The 24,988-nt window shown below is 42.2% G+C and overlaps 1 protein-coding gene across 3 annotated transcripts in view; it reads right to left on the reverse strand.

Moving 5' to 3' along the window:
- MALRD1 (MAM and LDL receptor class A domain containing 1) overlaps nucleotides 1-24,988 on the reverse strand; it is a 305,716-nt gene that overhangs the window by 126,410 nt on the left and 154,318 nt on the right. For all 3 annotated transcript variants that reach the window (XR_012715476.1, XM_075271657.1, XM_075271658.1), the window contains 4 exons: nucleotides 20,101-20,348; nucleotides 18,798-19,092; nucleotides 18,388-18,633; nucleotides 14,027-14,184 (listed from right to left, as the gene is read on the reverse strand). Coding sequence is in view for 2 of the 3 variants with exons in the window: in XM_075271657.1 (XP_075127758.1) it covers nucleotides 14,027-14,184; nucleotides 18,388-18,633; nucleotides 18,798-19,092; nucleotides 20,101-20,348 (947 nt within the window). In the remaining variant the exon portion in view is untranslated. The remainder of the gene's footprint in view (nucleotides 1-14,026; nucleotides 14,185-18,387; nucleotides 18,634-18,797; nucleotides 19,093-20,100; nucleotides 20,349-24,988) is intronic.

The following is a 24,988-nucleotide window of genomic DNA, read 5'->3' on the forward strand; positions in this document are numbered from 1 at the left end:
ATAAATACGGTTAAGCCGATCTTGACATTTCAGGACCGATTTAAAAAATCTGATCATTTTCCAGCCGATCGCGATCGAGAAATTTGCTCGATCGCCAATCGGATCCGATCCCGATCGCTCAACCTTATTCATGATATATACATGAATAGGGTTGAGCCGATCTTGAGATAACCTCCGAATCCGGAGGAATCGGAATTCCGATCACGATCGTGAAATTTACTGAATCGCCGATCGGAATCCGATCTTTTCCGATCCCGATCGCTCAACCCTATTGATAAATCCTAGCCTATCAAGACAAAAACAAAAACTTCAATATTTGAAATTTTCTTTAAATCAGCATTTTTTGATCTTTGGGCTGGAGGACATCGAGACACATTGCTCTGTCTTATATACGTGAACACAACCTCGTCTCTAAACCTTTCCCCGTATTCTCCTCTCTGCATATATAAAACATAATGTATTGCAGCTGCAGTTACATCGGCTGCATCATTAATCCTCAGACGAGCGGATTCGGAGTGATGGTAATTAATTTGTCCTTTCATGTTAGTTACAGAAATAGCTAATACGGCTCCTACTGGTCAATTTATTATGGGGAAGGTGTCTTAGGGGTCAGAGGTCGTGCAATAAACAATTTAATGTAAAACTTTTCCATACAGACTAGATGAGATGCGCCCTGTTATTATTCACACGGTGCAAGAAAGAAATGCACAGCACCAGTATTATTAGCTTCTGGAAACTCAATGTCACTTTCTGCAAAGTTAGAAATGAATATTGTTTTTAACCACTTGAGCACTGGGACAATTTCTCTAGTTCAGGACACATTTTTGGGTTCCCCACTGTGTAGATAATCAATGGTGATGGGTTGGGGAGTAAAACCATTGGGACTAGAGAGGAACAAACTTTTCGACCCAAAACAAATGTGGGAACAAATTCTGAGTTCACCCATCTGTAACTGGAACCCATATCTATTGGACAAATGGGGACCCCGGCTGTATTGGGCACACCTATAGTGTATAAATGAGTTTTTATTATTGGTTAGTCCCCCACTAATCTAACATTTATTACTTGTGTTAAATATTTGTGGCTGAATTACCCCTTTAAATGGTTTACAGTTTAATGAATTTGCTCATTTTGTATTTTTCATAAAATCTTTAATAAAAGTTACAGTTTTGTTTTTTTTAAAACCGTTTATAGGATGTCCCATTGCTAAGAAGCCCAGTCTTCAGTTTCAATCTGGGGGAAAACCTGCCAATATTTAATTATCCAACAGTGCCCCCGCAGGAGAAAAGAAGCATTACACCATTCTTATTAAAAATCAGTGGAAAGCACAAATCTAGTGCACTGGGAAGCACAAGAGAAGTCTTATGTGACAAGGTGATTTACAGTTAGTGGTATGGAGGAGAGGGCAAAGCTGAGGTTGAAGGTGGGGGGTATCTACTGCTATGGAGAAATGAAGGGGGAACCCAAACTGGACTGGACAGGTCCTTTCAGGTTAAAATGAGGGTTTAGAATTTGATTCTCAGTGTGGAGAGACACCGAATGGTGAGTTAATAATGGTACTACTGTAAATGAAGAAAATGGGATGATGGCAGAAGAGATACTTATATTTATATAATATAGTATCATGTAATAGCAATGTAATATTATAAAATGTAACATAATATAATGGATTGTAATATAATATAATATAAATGTAATGGATTGTACAAGCCAAATTTTTAAGCACAGTTTTTGTGCTGAAAAAACCCCAGCTTATACTCGAGTCAAGCAAAAAAAAAAAAAGGGGGGGGGGGGTTCTTCTTTTTTCTTTTTTTTTTGCGGGGGCGGGGGGGGGGGGGGGTGTCTATGACCAGCCGTAATAATAATGTATAAAATCTCCCATAAAATAGTGAAAAAGAAAAGAAGCTTTAAAAAATATAATAAAAAAGTAAAATAAATAAAAGTTGTAAGTCCCTCCTTTCCCTAGAATACATATAAAAGTAGAAAATTACTGTGAGACACAAACACATTAGGTATCCCTGTGTCTGACAGTGCCCGGTCTACTGAATATAGGGGATCTGCAGTGCTCCTGTTCTGTCAGGAAGGGGTTAATAGGAGCATTGCAGATCCCCTATAGTCAGCCAGGCTGAATTCCAAGTGGGGGGGAGAAAAAAAAAAAAACAGTCCTCAGGCTCAGGGAAGGGGCAGACAGACAACCAAAACACCCCCTCCCCTTCCCCTTCCCCAGCAACTACTCTACCCAAAAACCATTTTAATTTTTGAAATCTTCCAGTAGCTGCTGCATTTCCCCCCCTCGGCTTATACTCGAGTCAATAAGTTTTCCCAGTTTTTTTGTGGTAAAATTAGGGGGGTTGGCTTATACTTGGGTCGGCTTATACTCGAGTATATAAAATGTAGTATAATATAACGGACTGTAAAGCAATACAATATTATAAAATGTAACATAATATAGTGGATTGTAATATAATATAATAAAATATAATATAATGGATTGTAATGTAATCTATTATAAAATATAATATACTTGTATAAATAGTATAATTGACCAGTAGACCAACAAGATTTCCCTAATTCAGTCTTCCATAGTATAAATTGACCTGAATTTCATACATCCTACTGACGTCCCCAAATTGTTTAATCCATACAGTAAGATGTACTGAAGATTAATGGAGCCGTCGCAAGAAAGACATTAGTATAAAAGGTTCTCCAAAGAGCAGCTGCAATGAAAACCTTGAAAGTTAACAAAAAAAAAAATGTATTTTAAAACTCTGGTCGGATAGAGCCATGAAATTAACATAAAATCCTATTAAAGTTTTTCTTTTGCATACCAACGAGGTATTTTTATCTGCATAGATAGCCCCGTACTCCCTCAATCTAAGATGGAGAATTTATCTTTTAACTAGATTCTGCATCAAGGCCTCTTATAATTCAAGCTGTATTTTTCATTAAATTGTAATTCAGATGATGTATATTGTTACTAAGGAAGTTAATCTGCTTGCAAAAGATGGCAGAGATTGCAGAATCTCCTGATGGCGATCCTAAATTAATTAAATGTGCTGCACATGAAAATCTGAGTTAATATAATCTATAAATATGAGTTGTGAGACTCCGGTGTAGGCGACCATTTGGTTTGGTTTTATGCGTTTTTACTCAGTGGTTCTAGATTATTACAGGCTGATACTGAGAAAGGTTAATGAACTGGAAACCGAGCACATGTTTCATCTGACTTAAAATAAAGGGTTAAAAAAATAGAAGGGGAGAATGCCCCCCCCCCCCTCCCATTATCCTAATGTGTTATAGATACATTAGAATCCTACCAATATTATACATGGGAAAGTTTGTGTGTTTGGATGTTTGTTCCTTGATCTCGCAAAAACGGCTGAACGGATTTGGATGAAAATTGGCACATAGATAGATTGTAACCTTGATTAACACTCATGACTTTTAAAATCTTAATGTGCCGTCACTCGGTCAAGAAGTTTGGTGCCAGGAAAAGGCTTCTCATAGCCATAGCAAAATAGAAATAAATTTCCTGCACTCAAATAAATGCTTCCAAAATATTGTGAACTTTTATTAACATCCGACAAAAACGTTTCGGTCTTATATAGGAGGGTGCACCCTCTGACCTGGACACTTTCAGAAGCTTCCACTTTCCACTATACCCCACCGACAAACTGAAGAAGGTCTATATAAGACCGAAACGTTTTTGTCGGATGTTAATAAAAGTTCACAATATTTTGGAAGCATTTATTTGAGTGCAGGAAATTTATTTCTATAACACTCATGACTGTTATGAATTTATGTCCACATACTATATTAAACTTCTCTTGAAGCAGGCTGATAAAGCCAGATCTGTGACCTCTCTATGTAAGCAAACAGATAACACTGAGTCCATTGTGCACATACATTTGCATATGATCTGATCTTCTCTAGGCAGTGCTGACACACTGGATGGGAAAACCGCTTTAATACAAATTGGCAGTTTGCCAATTTTAAACATGTCAGGGAAAAAGAAAATTTAATTTGTTGCAAAATTCCACAACAACGAGAGCTATGAAGGTAGCCAGAAGTCACAGAGTTCTCCTCAAGCGGAGCTGAGGGGGATCATTAACGTCAACAACACGCTCATTATAGGACGCCCCAGCGAGTTGCCGAGATGTGGGAAGAATCACAGGCACAGCACGAGGAACGAGTTCAGCAGCTGGACAGCTTGAGAGCTGCCGAAACACCGGAGCAGGCAAACCATCGATGGGAGCAATTTGCTGAATATAGGTGGATCATCGACGCCAACAGCACGCAGATGAAGTGGCAGGTAGAGGCTAGTTACAATATATGCTGTTTTTGAAAGCTTTTCATTCTCAAAGTGCAATGTAAAAAAAAAAAATTACTGGCCATTCTTACACTCCCGAGCTCAGAAATTCGTGGTCTTACTTACTAGTTTACAGAATCTGTTATCATTGTGCGCCATGTTACCAAGTAGAACTGCAACCCGGTCATGGTCATTGTTTCTACACAATTGCTACTTCAAATGACAGCTATTACTTATTACATCCGCCCAATCTCTCACATTACAGAGAGTCTTAACTTCAATTAGGGCTGATGCTACCGAGATCACAGGATCTTGTTTGCAAGGCTCTATTTAGTTAAGCTATTTAACGTATACTAGGTTATTCTTTTCATGAAAATGTGCTTGTGCTGTATCCGTGGAAAACTGGTACTTAGATGATATCCATGTGGCAGCTGTACCTCCATGAAGCCCTTGATTTTCTTTTTTTTTTTATTTTTTATTTATTTTTATTTTTTTAATAATGTAGATTGTGAGCCCCACATAGAGCTCACAATGTACATATGGGATGGAAATCCATGCAAACAGAGGGAGAACATACAGACTCCTTACAGATGGTTTTATGCCCTTGGCGGGATTTGAACACCAGGACTCAAGCGCTGCAAGGCACCGTGTGCCCCCCCCCCCCCCCCCCTGATTTTGTTCAGTGAGCCCAGGCTGCAAAACTAACAGGTATAGGACTTGCCCTGAGTTTTTCCCCAGGCCCATGGCCCCATACACGCACCCGTGTATTATCACTATCTCACTATCTATTGTGCCCCTCCCCCCAAGGGCTCACCAACTGGGGAATTGCTCTTCTAGAAATGTCCTTAGACTACCTGTATAAATAGGATCCTTGAGATGGGACAACCCCTTTCAATTTCTACTCTTTGTCTATCTATCAGCAGGGAGGAAGTAAAGGACTGTGGTAATTCTTTTTTTATATTAAACTGAATAGAGTGTGCAGCCAGTCAGTGACTGAAACAGAGAAATAACATAGATCATAAAGGAAACCTAGACTTATACACAATGATACAGAATCCTCGGGATTTTCTAAGAGATAACTAGAATTATGCCTTAAGGACATAGAAGTGATCCAAATCGGGAAGAATCTTCTAATTCACAGGGATTTGCATTCTGTAGAATAACAATTGATAGGAGAACCACTTGGAACACCGTAAGGTAAGAAGTCTTCATATATAGAAACTTTTGTAGTCTTTAAGTTTTTGTAAGCTTTATACTGTGTTGACTTGGCAGGGAGCCCTAGTCAGTTTCCAATAGATTGTCTACTATCAGACAAGGGGGAGGTGTCACTCTTGTCAGATACCACATACTACAAATGTACAAAAACTGATATTTATATACAAAAGTATACAATTTATCAAAAGTCAGTATATATTCCTCCAATAGGCCACTTCAAAGTACCGTGTTTCCCGAAAATAAGACAATGTCTTATATAAAATTTTGGTCCTAAAGATATGCTATGTCTTATTTTCAGGGGATGTCTTATTTTATTTTTGTGTGCTGCTGCCGCCACTGTGCTACACGGATATGTGCTTGCTACGCAAAGACTGTATGAAGAAAAACATTGCAGCCGGCTGAACGCATACGATGCTTAGTGTATGCACAGCGGGCATCAGTGGAACAGTGGACACAACGTATCGCAGCGGCGCCAGCAGCCGGCAAACCTGTGCACTGGGAACATCGCGCACAGTGTTCAGCCGGCTGCAATATTTTTCTTCATACAATCTTTGCACAGAAATATTATTATTATTGGGGGCTGTCTTACTTTCGGGGGGGTGCCTTATATTAGGCAATTCAACGAAACCTCTGCTAGGTCTTACTTTTGGGGATGACTTATTTTCGGGGAAACAGGGTAGGAGGAGTTGTGTGATCTTAGGTGCAGAAATGTAGCTGAGATAAGGAAGAATTGGCTTTTAGCAAAGGAAAACCTAGAAAGTAATGGCTTGGAACGCAACTGTATAGAGATGAGCGAGTACTATTCGAAACGGCCATTTCGAATAGCACGCACCCATAGGAATGAATGGAAGCGGCCGGTACGCAGACTTTGCTGGCGGCTGGCTGCTTAACCCCCGCGTGCCGGCTGCATCCATTCATTCCTATGGGTACATGCTATTCGAAATGTGAGTTTCTCTAGTTACCAGGGCTTGGAACGCTCTATAGCTGAGAAATGAGTGAGCTTGTACCATAGGAGACCTGAGAAAGTGGCTTGGAACAAAGTAGAGCATGTGGGCAAATCCTAAGAAAAACTAAGTTTTTTTAGAGAATCAGATAGAAGAAAAAAAATTTAGCATGTTCCACTAGACATTGTATGTACAGGAGTCATCGCCTGTAGCACCTAGAAGGGGATATATCTGTATACCACACAGAATCCGGCAAGGCCTGTAGGGCTGTGCACAGAGGCCGTCTATAGTACTAAGAAGTATTTGCACAGTTCTATTTGTTGCAATAGTCCAAGGATAAGTCAGCCAAAGGCAACACAGTATCAATGTCCAGAATGCCAAATATCATCCATTACAATGTTTTTCATTTAATAAACAGAAGAGAAATTCTATCGCCAAAATCTGTCTTTTATATTGTAAGAAAAACATTAACATAACCTTTGATTTAGTGTCTGTACTGTAAGAGAGTTCACTTAGGATTAACCGAGGATATGAAATGTATCATGTCAAATGGCCAATAGAACCGAAAAAAGGAAAATACTAATCATATTGGGTTAAAAAAAAAAATCACCACTTCTCCCCACAGTATGTAGAGCTAGTGCTGCAACCCAGTACAAGGGGGAGCCTGGGAGTAGAGATGAGCGAGTAGGTATTCGATAGAATATTACAGTACTCGAAATACTCGTACTCGTTCGAATACTACTTACTATTCGCAGTAAAGATCCCATTCAGAACCAGCATTGATTGGCTGAATGCTATACAGTGTACAGCATTCGGCCAATCAATGCTGGTTCTTCCGGAAGCTCGTCTGTGAGGAGGCGGAGTCTAAGATTGGACCACAATGGAGACTGCTGTGGTCACCTCCTCACAGACGAGCCTCCGGCAATACCAGCGTTGATTGGCTGATTGCTGTATACTGTATAGCATTCGGCCAATCAAAGCTGGTCAATGCATTCCTATGAGAAAAAGTCAGCTCCCGCATAACCGCAAGCTGCCAGCTCTCCCGACTAGCAAGGACGAGCCTGCTGCAGAACCAGCGTTGATTCTGGTTCTGCAGGACGAGTAAGGGCCAGTTTACATTAGTGCTTGCCTCCCGCCCGGAAGGGGTCCGCAGGAGGACCCCCCTCCCCGAACGGAATATCAGCGCAACTGCAAGCGCCATGAAGTTAAAGCGCACAGACCCCATAGACTATAATGGGGTCCGTGTGCTTGCCGCACACTGCCCGCATGAATCATTCATGCGAGCAGTGCGCTGCAAGCACACGGACCCGTTATAGTCTATGGGGTCCGTGCGCTTTAACTGCACAGCGCTCCTCCTAAACACTCTCCTCCTGCTACTCGTGGACTTGGTGACTCTCCTTTAGTCAAATAGTGGTTTCCCCTGAAACGAGCATTTTTTTCCCCTAGACCAGGGGTAGGGAACGTACGGCTCTCCAGCTGTTGCAAAACTACAACTCCCAGCATGCATACTTGCTCTGCTGTTCTTGGAACTCCCATGGAAGTGAATGGAGCATGCTGGGAGTTGTAGTTTCACAGCAGCTGGAGAGCCGAAGGTTCCCTACCCCTGCCCTAGACTATAATGGGATTCAATATTTGATCGAGTAGTCGAATATTGAGGCTCTACTCGAAACAAATATCGAATCTTGAATATTTCACTACTCGCTCATCCCTACCTGGGAGTAATAACTGGACATAGTTGGGTTTATGGTGGGTGTAGGTGCTAATCCCTGCCCCACCTCTGATATTGCTGTTCGCCTGCACTGAATTATACACGGGAAACAATTGGACTGACACATCTTATACTTTGGGACAAATGGATTTCCTCTTCATTAAATCCACGTAGATCAAAATGGATCTGGCATTGATTTCCTGTTTCAGGTCTTACCGACCCTTAGGTGTAATGTACATGACCATGTGTGTAACATGGTCACATTCATTGGGGCCAGTAGGCACGGCTGTGAAACTGGACAGAAATGCCATAATGCCATGGATATTCATTGCAATATAGGTAAAGTTGCCATATACATATACAAATTCCCATGACTTAGCATGACCATGGATACACATAGTAGGTTGTCATGCAGATACATTGTTATTCATACTAATATTGATATGGATGCACATAACACCCTAGAAACCTGGTGGTATGGGATATTCTAGACCAGACCTGGGCAAAGTCCGGCCCGCGGGCCATATCCGGCCCTCTGACTGATTCAGTCCGGCCCGCACAGCTTTGACTAGGGGGGCGTGTCTAGGGGGGCGTGTCTAGGGGGGCGTGTCTTAGTGCCGGCCGAAGATGGAGATGTGGAGCGTGTCATGATGATGAGAGATGTAAGGTGAGCTGCAGGGGGGAGAGAGAGAGAGTGTGTGTGTCTATATGTGTGCCTGTCTATATGTCTGTCTATATATATGTGTGTGTCTCAGTAACCTAGGGGCAGAGATGGAAGGGGAATGTTATACTAGGGCAGAGATGGCAGATGGAGAGAGGACATGAAACTGGGGGAGAGATGGAGGGGGGACATGAAACTGGGGGAGAGATGGAGGGGGAGGGGACATGAAATGGGGAAAATAAAGGGGGATATGAAACTGAGGGAGAAATGGAGGGGGGACATGAAACTGGGGGTAGATGAAGAGGGCACAGACTGGGGGGACTTTAAACTGTGGAGGAAGCTGTAGGGGGACCTGTCTGCCTCTAGTTGCCCCCAGTTTAATGTCCCCCTCCAGCTACCCCTACAGTTTAATGTCTGCTTCCAGCTTCCTGATTTTAATGTCCTCCTCTAGTTGCCCCCAGTTTCATGTCCCGCTCCAGCTGTCAATTTATTGCCGCCCTCCAACTACCCCCACTGTTTAATGTCCCCCTCCAGCTGCTCCAGTTTTGTGTCCCCTCTAGTTTCCACCAGTTTATACTGGGGCACCAGGAGAGGGACTTAATACTGTGGGGCAGTTGGAAGGGAATATTACAATGTGGGGGCATATAATGTACGGGTGACTGTAGGAGGATTGTACTGTGTGGGGGCACATGGAAAGATGATCGGGAATGGGCGGAGTCAACGTAGAAGTGGGTGGAGCTAAATTTGTCGTGGCACGGCCCTCTAGCATAGTTTCAATTTCTTATACGGCCCCATGGGAAAATTAATTGCCCACCCCTGTTCTAGACTGACCACATATCATACACCTATAAAATCCTGGATGGATCCTGTCACCAATGGAGATTCCCCTATATCAGCAGCATGCCCTTATGTTGCTGAGGTTTAGAGCCCCAAACCTGGTACTCTTGTTCCCATCAGTAACTCTAGTAAGTACTTTTATACCTAAATGAAAGGTGCCTGAGCAATAAGGTTCCTAGCTTTCTTGCATTTTCTTATAAGGTTCCTATTAACGTGTGCAATTTGCCTGTTGCCTGACATTTGCCTCTTTACTTACTGTATGTCTCTGAACCCCATTATAGTCTATGGGGGGAAATGCTCGTTTCAGGGGTACGCAAAATTCGATAAAATTATACTTACCAAGTCCACGAGTGACGATCAGGCTGGATTCTTCTTGAAGTCTTCTCCCGGCGCAGCGTCCCCGCGTCTTCTTCCGGCTGGAATTCACTCTGCCTAGGCATCGGGGCCTAGGCAGAGCCGACTGTGCATGCGCAGTCGGCTCTGCCTAGGCCGGATGCCTAGGCAGAGTGAATTCCAGCCGGATGACGCCGGGGACGCTGCACGGAGAAGACTTCTAAAGGTAAGAGAAGAACCAGCGTGGATTGGCAGAATGTATAGCATTCTGCCAATCAACGCTGGTTCTGCATCGAACCTTAAACTTCGAACAGCTAGTAGTGTTCGATCGAGTACGAGTATTTTGAATACCATAGTATTCGATCGAACACCTACTCGATGGAACACTACTCGCTCATCTCTAGTCCTGACTTCTACCTTACGTCATGTTCATCCAGAGAAATCTGGAGCTGACTTTGAGGCGGGAGCCTCCAAAAAAAAAACCCATACTCAACTGTTCCTGGTTCTCCGGTGTCCCCCAACTGGGGTGTTGTTCCAGCAGAAGTCCTCACCGCACGTTATTGCTGAGACGTCCCAATTCCTATCTTTAGGTCACCGAGGCTAAATATATGTGGCAAGGACTTCTGCCGGAACAAGCCCATAGACCCAACTGGACAAGACAGTGACCACCGGAGAGCCGGGGGTGGCTATGAATTTTTTTTTATCTCTTTTAATTTTCCTGGCCTCCTAGCAAACCCCCCACCCCTATAATTCCTGGATACCCCTTTAACCACACATGCACAACAGATACCAATAGGCAATGGAGAGGCAGCTATAAGGCACCTGCATGGTGTCTGGGAGAGGGTAGTCTCACTAATCGTCTACCTGTGGTCAAACCAATGTAACATTCTTAAAAAGGCAACACAAAAGTAACAATTGTAACAATTGGATAGTTCGGCTATCGTATCTGACAGGCGGCAACTCCGATGACTAACTGTGGTCACTTATGGTGCAGATATACAGCTTACTCCATCATATGCAATCTGAAACACTTGTAAGAAGAGAATAGTATTTCTATGATATAAAGATGTCCGTCCGCTCACTCAGAGAATCTTAAAGCCTGTAATCAGTCAACCGCTTGGCTTTAAGTACTCAAAGGATTTATAGCACTTTATAGATTCTTCCATTACCTGAAGGCCCATAATAATTGCCACCTTAGTTTAAATACAGTTGTGTGACTTTCGAAAAGTTCCTTGAAGACAACTTGGAATTTAGTTTCTCCATTCAGGTATTGATCCGCATCACTCATGTTCCCGGCAGACTAATATCATAACATCAGAAAAGCAACAAATGTAGGAGCGGCCGAGTAAAAATCTAGTTTCTTTATTGACAAATCTATTTCGATCTGGGAGTGAGTCCTTAAGTAATGCTAATGCAACACCTGGCGCTTGGAAAACTCACACCAAGACTTGGTAACTCAATAAGAAGACTAAGAAGAAGACGAGTTTATGTTTTATCACTCGTGATTTACTATAGTTGTGGATTTGGCTATATAAAGGTTATCGATTGCTCAGGTTTTATCATACGGCTTCTATGCTTGGGGTTATGAAAGCTTCATATTTACAATTTTCACATTGGTCAAAAAATGTAGAAGAAATTTCAAGGGGCAAAATACAAGCTTAGCATGTATAAGAAGTAATAACTCACTGATACACTATCTCACATCTCCAATACTTCAAGGTCCCCACTTGTTTCTACTTCCTGGTCCCTCCTGACACACAGAAAATGACCACTAAGCCATTTAATGGCTGAGGAGGATCACTAATGTCACCTGTGATTGGCTGATCAGTCATTTCCTGTGCAGCAGGAGGAACCAGGAAGTAGAGACTGATAAGGGATTGGGAAGTAGAGATTGATGAGGGACCGGGAAGTAGAGACTGATGTGGGATCGGAAAGTAGAGATTGATGAGGGACCAGGAAGTAGAGACTGATGTGGGATCATAAAGTAGAGATTGATGAGAGACTGGAAAGTAGAGACTGATAAGGGACCGGAAAGTAGAGACTGATGAGAGACCGGGAAGTAGAGACTGATGAGAGACCGGGAAGTAGAGACTGATGAGGGACTGGGAAGTAGAGACTGATGTGGGATCGGAGAGTAGAGATTGATGAGGGACCGGGAAGTAGAGACTGATGTGGGATCAGAAAGTACAGATTGATGAGGGATTGGGCAATAGAGACTGATGAGGGACCGAGAAGTAAATACTGATGAGTGACCGGAAAGTAGAGACTGATGAGGTACCAGAAAGTAGAGACTGATGAGGGACCAGGAAGTAGAGACTGATGAGGGACGGGAAAGTAGAGACTGATGAGGGACCAGGAAGTAGAAACTGATGAGGTACCAGAAAGTAGAGACTGATGTGGGATCGGAAAGTAGAGATTGATGAGGGACCGGGAAGTAGAGACTGATGTGGAATCGGAAAGTAGAGTTTGATGAGAGACTGGAAAGTAGAGACTGACAAGGGCCCGGGAAATAAATACTGATGAGGTACCGGAAAGAAGAGACTGATGAGGGACCAGAAAGTAGAGACTGATAAGGAACCAGGAAGTAAATACTGATAAGTGACCGGAAAGTAGAGACTGATGAGGGACTGGAAAGTAGAGACTGACAAGGGACCGGGAAGGAAAGCCTGATGAGGAATCGGAAGTAGGGCAGAATACTTTGGAATGCAGAACTCTTGAGTTGAGTATCACTTATTTTGTTTTTTATTATGTCATTCTGAGCCATTAAAAACAAACATTATCCAGACAACCCCTCTATATATTGTAATCATCCCCAAAACATGGATTAGGAATGATAATTTAGTAAAAAAATTTAAAAAATCCATGACAAATTGTAAAATAGTCAAAAATAGGTAAGAACCTGACAATGTCATGTCTAGAATGACTAGCAGACACTCCCTAAACTCTCCACAGTTCATGCCCCTTCACATTATCGCACAGAGCATGGTGTTTGTAAATGTGAGACTCTTCAGACCCCAGATTATAATAATCAGAGGGTAGAGAAAGCACGGAAAAATAAAATAAAAACACAGAACCCTGAAATCAACTTTTCCAAGCTTTGCCACAGTATCCAGTCTTCTTTGCTGAGCATCCTGGGAGTCTTCCATACTCTTCGCTGACCCATGGTCATGGATACATGGTAGGCATCAACATTATGATGCTTTTTGTCGTGGATGCCTGGGAAAGAGGTCCGGGGGCTACAACGGAGTCCAGGAAAGGCCAGCGGGGCAGTTTTTTGCACACCTTCCCTGGCCTCCAATTAAACAAAACTTAGGGAGAACCTTGGAAATTTGCAAAACGAATCTTGTGAGGTTTGGCCATGCACATATTACATCAAAGTGCCAAAACTATGACCCCAACTATCTAAAGCTTAGCATGAAGAAAGTGTGAGACCTGTTGAACTGAATACAGCATGTAATCTATAAATTCCACCCAAAGAACACGTCTATCCTAAGATGAAACAATACAGGGGCAGACTGGATCTCGTCAATTCTCTATGATTCTAGTTCGAGCAAATCTTTCAAACATTGACATATTAAAGTCTGGTCTCGTCCCCCCGTTTCAGTGAGATGACTGTATATTACTTGACGTTGCGATGCTCAGAATAATGGCCTTGAGCATATTTTTTGTGCATGTTTAAATACCCAGCAGGCCCTGCTCTTCCATTACATAGACAATGTACATGTATCAGTATTGAGTTCTCCCATCCCTATTGATAAGGGTAATGCACAGCCGGGTGCGTTTTATATTCTGTGTTCTCCTACAAATCAAATATTTGCCCCTAACAATGAATAGAAACCAAATTGTCGTACACAATCTCATGGTGTGATCATGGAGGACGTTCCCTAAGGCTCTGTGCATGGTTATAAAATATGTAATATTAGCCATTATAAAAGTAATTAAATTAAATTCTTACACCATCTTGTACATTTGGGAAATCTAGTGATAAAAATGTATTATAAAAATAATGAATTTCTTACTTTTAGAAGAACTCGTATTTGTCCCGTAGCTTTCGAGGACATGTAGTACCAGAAGCGCAGTATACAGCCCCTCCCCGACTCCTTCCACTTGGAGCTCTTCAAATGAGCTTTTTCACCACGTAAACCAACATAAGACGTCTCAAGATATAGAAATTTACCTATGGAATGGACAGCATGGAGCATAAATGATGGTTACATGAATTTCAGTAATAGTAAAACATTAAGGTCTCCTGCGCAACCGTGTTACAGCTCTATAAACCCATAAAACTGCACCTACAGATGTCTATGGGCCAGTTCTCTAAATATGGATTCTTCCAATGTTATATGGAATCATATAAACCAAACATAAGGAACCTATAGAATACTATGGGTCAGTCCTGTATCGGTATCTGGATACTTACAGTGTCATATGGAGTCATAGGAATGTTTCTTATGGTATCTATAGAAGTCTATGGACCAGTTCTCTACCTCTGTATTCTTCCAATGTCATATGGAATCATAAGAACAAAACTTATAGAAGTAGATGGGCCAATCGTCTACTTCTGGATACTTACAATGTCATATGGAGTCATATGGATGTTTTGTATGGTCTCTATAGATGCCTATGGTCCAGGTCTCTAACTTTGGATTCTTCTAATGTCATATGGAATCATATGGATGTTTTCATGATACCTATAGAAGTTTATGGACAAGTTCTCCACCTTCTGGATACGTACAATGTCATATGGAATCTTATAGATATTTTTATAGCAATTATAGAAGTCTATGGGCTAGTGATCTAGCTCTGGATTCTTCCAGTGTCATAGGGAATCAAATAAACAAAACATAGGGCACCTATAGAAGTCTATGGTCCAATCCTCTACTTCTGGATACTTACAATGTCATATGGAGTCTTATGAATGTTTGTTATGGTATCTATAGAAGCCTATGGACCAGTTCTCTACTTCTGGATTCTTTCAATGTCATATGAAATCATAAGAAGAAAACATACCAATGTATAGGGTCAATCCTCTACTTCTGTATACTTATAATATCATATATAGTCATATGGATGTTTTTTATGGCATCTATAAACATCTATGATCAAGTTCTCAACATCTGGATTCTTCTAGTGTCATATACAGTCATATGGATGTTTTTATGGCTATTATAGAAGTCTATGGGCTAGTTCTCTAGCTCTGGATTCTTCCAATGTCATATGGAGTCATATAAACAAAACAAAGATAGGGCACCTATAGAAGTCTATGGGCCAATCCTCTACTTCTGGATACTTACAATGTCATATGGAGTCATATGCATGTTTTATATGGCATCTGTAGAAGTCTATGGATCAGTTATCTACCTCTGTATTCTTCCAATGTGATATGGAATCACATGAACTGTTTTATTTGGAGTTCAACAGGGAAAAAAAAACTTTTTTTGGGAGGGGGGGGGGGTTACACAGTAGGTCATTGGGACATCCTTTTTGCCATAAGACAATTAAATAGAAATTTGAGTAGAAATACGTTATTTATTTACATATAGGGACATCACTGTAGGGGTGCAGCAGCAGCATGGCTACCTAGGTCCTGATGCCCCAGTGCTCCAAAGGTCCCTCTTCCACATAAGGAGACCCAAGTTTTATATAGACCAGGGATGGGCAATTAATTTTCCCATGGGGCCGCACAAGAAATTTAGCTCCACCCACTTCTACATTGACTCCACCCACTCTCAATCTTCTTTCCATGTGCCCCCACACAGTATAATCCTCCTACAGTCACTCGCACATTATATGTCCCCACATTATAATGTTCCCTTCCAACTGCCCCACAGTATTAAGTCCCTCTCCTGGTGCCCCAGAGGGGACATGAAACTGGAGCAGCTGGAGAGGGACGTTAGCAGTAGGGGTAGTTGGAAGGGGACAATAAATTAATGGTAGATAAAGTGGGACATTAAACTGGGGGCAACTAGAGGGGGACATTAAACTCGGGCAACTGGAAGCAGACATTAAACCGTAGGGGTAACTGGAGGGTGACATTAAACTGGGGGAAACTAGAGGCAGACAGGTCCCCCTCCAGCTACCTCCATGGTTGAATGCCCCCTCCAGTCGCCCCCAGTTTAATGTCCCCCCCGTTTAAGTGCCCCCTTCATCTCCAGTTTCATGTCCCCTCCTCCATTTCTCCCCCAGTTTCATATCCCCCTTCATCTGCCCCATTTCATGCCCCCCCTCCATCTCTCCCCCAGTTTCATGTCCCCTCCTCCATCTGCCCCCAGTTTCATATTCCCCCTCCATCTCTGCCCCAGTAGAACATTCCCTTTCCATCTCTGCCCTTAGGTTACTGAGACACACACAGAGACAAACAGTCAGACAGTCATACACACACACACACACACACACACACACTCCACCCTGCATCTCACATTCCCCTCCCCTCTCAGTACCTTAGGACACACCACATGTCTCTTTCTTCTTGCTCTGTCCTGCTGGTACTAAGACACCCCTCCCTAGTCAAGCTATGCGAGCCGGACTGAATCAGTCAGAGGGCCGGATATGGCCCACGGGCCGTGCATTGCCCAGGTCTGATATAGACCATATGTTAGGTAGATACCCTTTTACATATTTTGTGTTGCATTTTAGTAACTTTACCTATATGCAAATTTGACAAAGTTTTATCTTTCACTGCTCCATTTCTCTCTCACTTCCAGGTAGATATGTGAGTCCCAGGGAAGACATCAATTATTTGCCTGCATAAATATCAATTCATTGACTACCTGAACGAATATAAATCAGACCCTATAAATATTAGGTCGTGCTTCACAGGTCCATGACATACTCCATAAGTCAACAGTATAAATCCATCTCCGGTGTGGAGGTCATAGGTTGACTTTAGTAATGGTAGGTTAACAGAAGGTTAATCCATGGGAAGCAATAACCCGAATCTTTCCCTCCTCCTCCAGAATGTCAATTATTCCCAATTAGCTTAATTTATAGAGCGCTACATGAAAGGAATACCTATCTCTATGCACTTTATGACACACGGCTCTATTGTATCAGCGAGTAGGTTGTAGATGTTTTCCGTTTTCGATCTGTCGCTGGATCATAGTAATGTCCGCTATGAGGTTGTTGATTTCTTTATTAGTTTCGCCCACGATATTAAAATGTAACATTACCGAAATGTCATTGTTTGCATTTTATAAATGGCATAGAATGGAAATGGGAAGGGTCGTGATTTACCGGATTTATAAATAGACTAATAAGAGTCGTAACTATTGAAGTTCCTGGATCCTGAATGATGTCAAATCTGTATCTGGACCTGCTATTTATCATACTTGTGTCTTCTTCTCTGGCAGAGGGTCCTCATGGACACCAGGACCAAAGAGCAACTGCAAACCCTGCCTATAGTTATGCCTTAGTTAAAGGGGTTGTCCATTGGCCGTAGGAGGTGAAAATTTTTGTAAAAAAATTATACTCTCCCTGGTGCTCCGATGCCTCCCAGTGTGGTCTGGTCCTTCCAGTCTGTTGTTGTCCTCCTGCAGAAGTCCCTTCCACACGTGACCTGTGACGTCCTGGGGTCTCTTTCAATCATGTGAAGGCTGAGGCCAATCGGTAGCTTCAGTGGAAGAGACTAAGAGATTTTGAGAAGACGCCAGACCAGGAGTACTGGACCACACTGGGAGGAAACCGGAGCACCAAGGACAGGCGAGTATTATTTTTTTTCACCTCCACCGGCTTGTATGACTTGTAAAAGTTGATCTCTACAGAACAGGAAGGGTCAGCCTATGTTCAGGCTCAATGGCCAAAATGAAAACTAGAGGATTTTGAGATGCCATAAAATATAGAAACTGATCTGGAAACTAAAATTTGGAGTATCTTTCACCACTGCCACTGGATCATTTAGTAGACGGTGATTCTGGGCCCCTGATGCACTTAGTTTTGGTGATCGGATGTGATAATTAGACTGTGTACTGTCAGATGGGCGGTGTCAGGCAGGAGTAGGTAAGGGGTGTGATTCTGAGGTCTGGCTACCTGTGATTGGACAATATTAGAACATTCAAAATCACACCCTGTTCACTTCTCTCTGATACCACCAACTTGACTGTAGAAAGCCTAAATATCGTATCAGGCACCAAAATAAAAAGTCTTGGGAACAGTTGGGACTAGAGAAAAAAAAATTCCTGTCGGAAATCCTTGCTTTTTCTACTTTATGTTCAACTTGACAGCATCACATGTAACCAAATTGTGTTGGTTGCCAGTTTGGCTACTATCCACACTAGTGCACCCTAAGCCAGGTCATCACATATGACCAATCCAACCTCTTCATCTTCCCAATGCCAATCCCTACATAAGCCTCTTCATAATGTACATAGTGAAGTCATCTTACCATCTTCACTTCCAAGTGTGTGGTCCATAGGAGGTCTCTGCGACCAAGATGAATGCTCTCCCAAAATCCAATCAAAATTGTCCGCCATTGAGTTTTTCCACCCGCACATGCCATTCTCAAAAGTACATGATGTGCCACACTGTATTTCATCTGTATTATCCCCACAGTCATCCACAAAGTCGCACATCTTTTCTGGGTTGTAGCAATTTTTATTCTGACATTCCAGAAATCCTACCGGACAACGGCCTGGCAGAAGGGAACAAAAGAATATTGAGACACCTTCCAATCTGGTAACTATTACCTAACCTAAGGATGGGTCATCAATATCACTAGACCCCAAGAAACACCCCTCTAAGAACAGAGAAGACCAGGCAAGACTTTTGTAGAAAAAAACACCAATGAAGTCTTACCTATTCCAGGCCTGTGCTTTGGAAAACCTTCAGTAGAAGCAGAGGATGGAACACATTCATTAGAGAGAACGATGTCATCCAGAGCTAGGTCTCCTCTATGATCTTTGCCAATTTTTCCCTCAAAGACGAAGTAGGAATCTTCTCCGAGATCATGGAGTGGAAGTTCTTTCCTCTGCCAGAAATTTCCTTGATCTCCAGTTAAGTTTAGAAGGAGAGTCTCACGCCTGCTTACTGTTACCTGATGCACCATCAATGATCCAATGCCCTCACCATACATGTGGAAGTAGAAGATGAGCTGTGGAAGAGAGGACAACCGAACGGAGCAGAAAAATGGTGAATAGGTGATTTTATGTATAGTGTGGATAAGTCCCTATGTATAGCAAAGGCCCACTCTGATGTCCTTAACTTTTTTACTGTTTTGTTGACGGAGCTATCTAAGGGCTCGTTTTTTGTGGGACAAGTAGTTTTTATTGGTACCAATTTTTGGGATGTACAACTTTTTGATCACTATTTTTAAGGGACCCCGCAATTTTAGCCCAGGGTAGCCAAGGGGTCGTAGACAAGGGGGATGATCTTGTCCCTTAACCACCCATATGCCGCGATCACTATTGATCACAACATATGAAGTGATACGCTAGTTCTGGGTCTCGGTAATACAGCCAAGACCTGAACGTCATGTCACAGGCACAACTACGGCATTAATGCGCCAAAGAGTGTTAACTATACACTTAGCGCATTATAATATTCCGGGACAGACTTGGATTTAAATAGTATGGACAGGATGGGGTTAAAAAAAATTTAGTTTTTTTTTAATGTAGATTGTGAGCCCCATATAGGGATCACAATGTACATTTTTTTTCCTATTAGTGTGTCTTTGTAGAATGGGAGGAAATCCATGCAAACACGGGGAGAACATACAAACTCCTTGCAGATGTTGTTCCTGGCAGGATTCGAACCCAGGACTCCAGTGCTGCAAAACTTGAAACAATATGGACAATGCCAGAAAATCCATTGACTGCCTGCAATTTAGATTCTCAGTAACTGACCTTAGAATATTGACTTTTGTTTTAAGAATTTTCCCATTTTGTTACTGTATTATTTCATTATACGGCCCCGGGGCTTATCCTGATGCCAGCATGATACCATATACAGTATATGCATGGTTTTATTTTATGTGCACCACTTGTACTATGCAGTATATAGCGGCACAGCTATGATATAGCAGGTCACATTTTTCTATAGGATATTTAAAATTTTCTGCTGGTTCAAAAGTTCATCCCGATCTCCAAGGGGTTAAACATACCGTGCAGTTTCTGCTCCATTTGCTTATTATCGGTCCAGAAAGCTTAGCAACCTGGCCTGGTAAATGTGGAAATGATCCTTCTATGAAAATATAAAACCCAGATGGGTTCTGCAGAGTGTGATCAGTCACCGGACCGGTGCCAACAGTCGGGGTGCTCCCTGCTCGTATGCTCCAGTCGAAATTGTCGCTCTGACTCTGTTGCCAGTCACAAAGATCAAACTCGAAATTACAGCGTCCAAGGTAGGAGCCTAAAGAGGAGACATCATACAGTCCTATGAAAAATTTTGGGCACCCCTATTAATCTTAATCATTTTTAGTTCTAAATATTTTGGTATTTGCAACAGCCATTTCAGTTTGATATATCTAATAACTGATGGACACAGTAATATTTCAGGATTGAAATGAGGTTTATTGTACTAACAGAAAATGTGCAATATGCATTAAACCAAAATTTGACCGGTGCAAAAGTATGGGCACCTCAACAGAAAAGTGACATTAATATTTAGTAGATCCTCCTTTTGCAAAGATAACAGCCTCTAGTCGCTTCCTGTAGCTTTTAATCAGTTCCTGGATCCTGGATAAAGGTATTTTGGACAAACAATTCAAGTTCAGTTAAGTTAGATGGTCGCCGAGCATGGACAGCCCGCTTCAAATCATCCCACAGATGTTCAATGATATTCAGGTCTGGGCACTGGGATGGCCATTCCAGAACATTGTCATTGTTCCTCTGCATGAATGCCTGAGGATTTGGAGCGGTGTTTTGGATCATTGTCTTGCTGAAATATCCATCCCCGGCGTAACTTCAACTTCGTCACTGATTCTTGAACATTATTCTCAAGAATCTGCTGATACTGAGTGGAATCCATGCGACTCTCAACTTTAACAAGATTCCCGATGCCAACATTGGCCACACAGCCCCAAAGCATGATGGAACCTCCACCAAATTTTACAGTGGGTAGCATGTGTTTTTCTTGGAATGCTGTTTCTTTTTGGACGCCATGCATAACGCCTTTTTTTATAACCAAACAACTCAATTTTTGTTTCCAAAATGAAGCTGCCTTGTCCAAATGTGCTTTTTCATACCTCAGGCAACTCTATTTGTGGCGTACGTGCAGAAACGGCTTCTTTCTCATCACTCTCCCATACAGCTTCTCCTTGTGCAAAGTGCGCTGTATAGTTGACCGATGCACAGTGACACCATCTGCAGCAAGATGATGCTGCAGCTCTTTGGAGGTGGTCTGTGGATTGTCCTTGACTGTTCTCACCATTCTTCTTCTCTGCCTTTCTGATATTTTTCTTGGCCTGCCACTTCTGGGCTTAACAAGAACTGTCCCTGTGGTCTTCCATTTCCTTACTATGTTCCTCACAGTGGAAACTGACAGGTTAAATCTCTGAGACAACGTTTTGTATCCTTCCCCTGAACAACTATGTTGAACAATCTTTGTTTTCAGATCATTTGAGAGCGGGCTGTCCATGTTCGGCGACCATCAAACTTAACTGAACTTGAATTGTTTTGTAGAAAGAAATGGTCCAAAATCCCTTCATCCAGGATCCAGGAACTGATTAAAAGCTACAGGAAGCGACTAGAGGCTGTTATCTTTGCAAAAGGAGGATCTACTAAATATTAATGTCACTTTTCTGTTGAGGTGCCCATACTTTTGCACTGGTCAAATTTTGGTTTAATGCATATTGCGCATTTTCTGTTAGTACAATAAACCTCATTTCAATCCTGAAATATTACTGTGTCCATCAGTTATTAGATATATCAAACTGAAATGGCTGCTGCAAACACCAAAATATTTAGAACTAAAAATGATTAAGATTAATAGGGGTGCCCAAACTTTTTCATAGGACTGTATATATATAGTGTATCAGTGACAGTAGCATGAACATATAGAGTAGACAGTATATTCTATGCAGTATTTGAGATAGTAAAATAGAAGAATTTACATGACATTGTATCGACATGCAGACGCCCACCATGTACGGGAAAATCTATGGGAAAATCTGAGCCAGACCGCCATTGTAAAGATAGATCAGGGTGTAAGAGACCTATCAAGTAATTATGGCATTATTAAAGGGGTTGTCCAGGTTAAGCTATTTATGACCTTTGCACAGGAGAGGTTTGGTGGGGGGCCAATCAGCTGTATGGAGCCCGTCCTATACACAATACAGGGCTGGCAGCAGATCTGGAGCTCCTCTGCATGGTCACATGACCCTGAACTGCATAAATAAATCAATTGACAATCAAGTAATGAACAGTTATAAGTAGGGTTCAGGATCGTTTTTAAAATCCGATTTTCGATCATTTTACAGCCGATCCCGATCGTGAAATTTGCTTGATCGCCGATCTTTCCGAATCCTGATCGCTCAACTCTATTAATGATATATACATGAATGGGGTTGAGCCGATCTTGAGATAACCTCCAACCTCGATCCCTCCGAAAAAGATTGGGATCGGAATTCCGATTGTGATTGTGAAATTTACTCGATCGCCAATCGGAATCCGATCATTCCGAACCCAATCACTCACCCCTAGATATAAGTGTATGTCGGGTGTGGGGGGTAGTGGGGGAAGTGGGGGGGGGGAGGATCTTTGAGTCATTGATAAATATTTCTTTAATTTTCCATTTACTTTTCAGATGCCGCTATTCACAGTAAAAAATGTAACACTAGACAATGGTAAGCAGAGTATTATTACACCTCTTGTGAATTATACTGGCATGTGTACAGGTTCTTGCTGACACAGGGACCTGAGTTTTGGATAAGTTATGAAGTGCCTGAAGCTCTTTAAGATATGGCGGCTACTTTCTTGTATCGCTGCTTTATTCATGAGCCACGGCTTCTTTTATCCTCCTAGATGCCGGCTAAGACAGCTGGGCACCCACTAATGCACTGCACTGGATAATGGACTTGCTATGGGTATCATATTTTAGAAAGCCTCATTTCCTTGTCTTGTCCTCGGCTCTCAGCAATCCCCGTGCTACCGTCCATGAGCTTAAAGGGAAACTGCTTCATTTAACCCCGTAACCACTAAAAGTTATTATTTTGGAGGATGGAGTCACTTATAAGGACAGCACATGTGAGGTATCCCAAGGTACTGATGGTGGGTTCAGGTTTTAAGACCCCAAATGTATTTTTAATGCCTGACCAATGCACAATATCTGATCAGCGGGGGTATGACACTTGGGTCCTACATATATTCTATGATCTTTGGGTGTCAAGATAAAGCAGTAGATGGGGAGTAGAAGAAAAAAACTGCTATTTCCTGTCACCATCGCTATACAATGGGCTTTTTGGAAATAGTATCTCCGCTCCTATTACATAATAGGAACCGACTGCTTGCACTCCCCATCCAGTGCTGTACGTGCCCGAGGTGGCTGGATCAGTGGATCTGTACAGGGCCTGGGTGTCAGACCCCTACAGATCAAATACTAGTAACCTATCCAGTATATAGGTCATGCATATCAATAAAGGTATTTAGGGTGCACAGCACAGAGAAGAATTAAAAATTCACTTGGCAAAAAGTTTGACCACCAATTTGCAACTTTTTACACCCCAAAATCGGCACAGATTCCTAGTGATTATGCCCCATGTTTTTAGCATGTGTAAGCCGATGGCTGGTCAGGTAATGGAGGGGGTGTACTCAGGTGACTACTCAGGTGGGTGAGATGAGAAAACACCAGAAGAAATGTTTGTTCTCAGCAGACAACTTTCATCTGCTGAGCATTTTGGTAAATGCTCAGTATTGGGCTGGATTTTTAGGAATGGCAGGTAGGTTGGTAGTGGGACCTGTTATTCCACCCCCCTCCAGTCCACACTTTGGGGATGTTCTGGCAGCGACTCAGCTGCAGAGAGTCTGCTCATCAAGGAGGCTTAAGAAGTCAGCTCCAGCAGCAGACTCGGGGCAGAGCTTCGTTGGAGAGCAAACAGAGAGGTCATATTTTTGGAGCTGTGTCCTGAATGATTCTACTGGCTTTGGATTTCGGTTATTCTAGGTGAGGTAACCTATTCTATGATTAGTTAGAGCCTAGCCGGGCAGGGATTTATTTTTGTATTGTTTCCTTTTGTTGCTGCACTGCCTTTTTGAGTGAAAATAAAACTTTGTTTTGGACTAGAAAATCTGGACTTTTGTGTCTATGCCACCCCACCTAGCAACCCCAGACCCTGAAACATGTTTTACAAATAATGTACTAGAAACCTATCAAAAACAACATGAACCCTAAAAATGATGGGACTGATTTAGGCATCATGTATACATCCGAGTGTGCCATCCATGGGGCATCCAATGATCCGTTACATCCTCGGAACGGATCAGGAGATCCCATAGAGGTAAGTGCATAATGAAGTGTCCTTGGTTGTTCCCATGAGTGTGTATGGGGTCTTAGTCTAAGTGTCCATACAACTTACAAAAACATCCTATGAATCCAGACTGAAACTCTACATAAAAATCCACAATGAGATCCAAACATTACGGATTCTGTTTTTGGTTTTGGTGCAGAGTTTATCTGCGGGTTTCACTCGCGTGTACGCCTCTATACCACGATGATATAGAGATATAATAGAGTGTAATACAGCTCTGTGCACCAGGCCTTACCGCAGCCGAATCTCAGTCCTGCCGCAGTCACCTAAACACTTCAGTTAATAGAAGTTTCTCATAATCATAAAATAACTACAGGGAATCGCAATATATTGTCTGCACGGAGAGTCAGTCTGTTCTTTTGCGTTTTATTGTAATATATCATCACGAAATCTCATCCTGTACTGTACAATATGGCCTCAAAGTCAATCTGCTCTGCAATGTTATTTTAGTGTAGTAAATCTAGTACATAAAATATGGTAATAAGCAAAACACTATAACACTGACTGCAGGAGATAGGAAGAGATT

This window comes from Leptodactylus fuscus, chromosome 4 (assembly GCF_031893055.1).
Source record: "Leptodactylus fuscus isolate aLepFus1 chromosome 4, aLepFus1.hap2, whole genome shotgun sequence".
NCBI lineage: Eukaryota > Metazoa > Chordata > Amphibia > Anura > Leptodactylidae > Leptodactylus > Leptodactylus fuscus.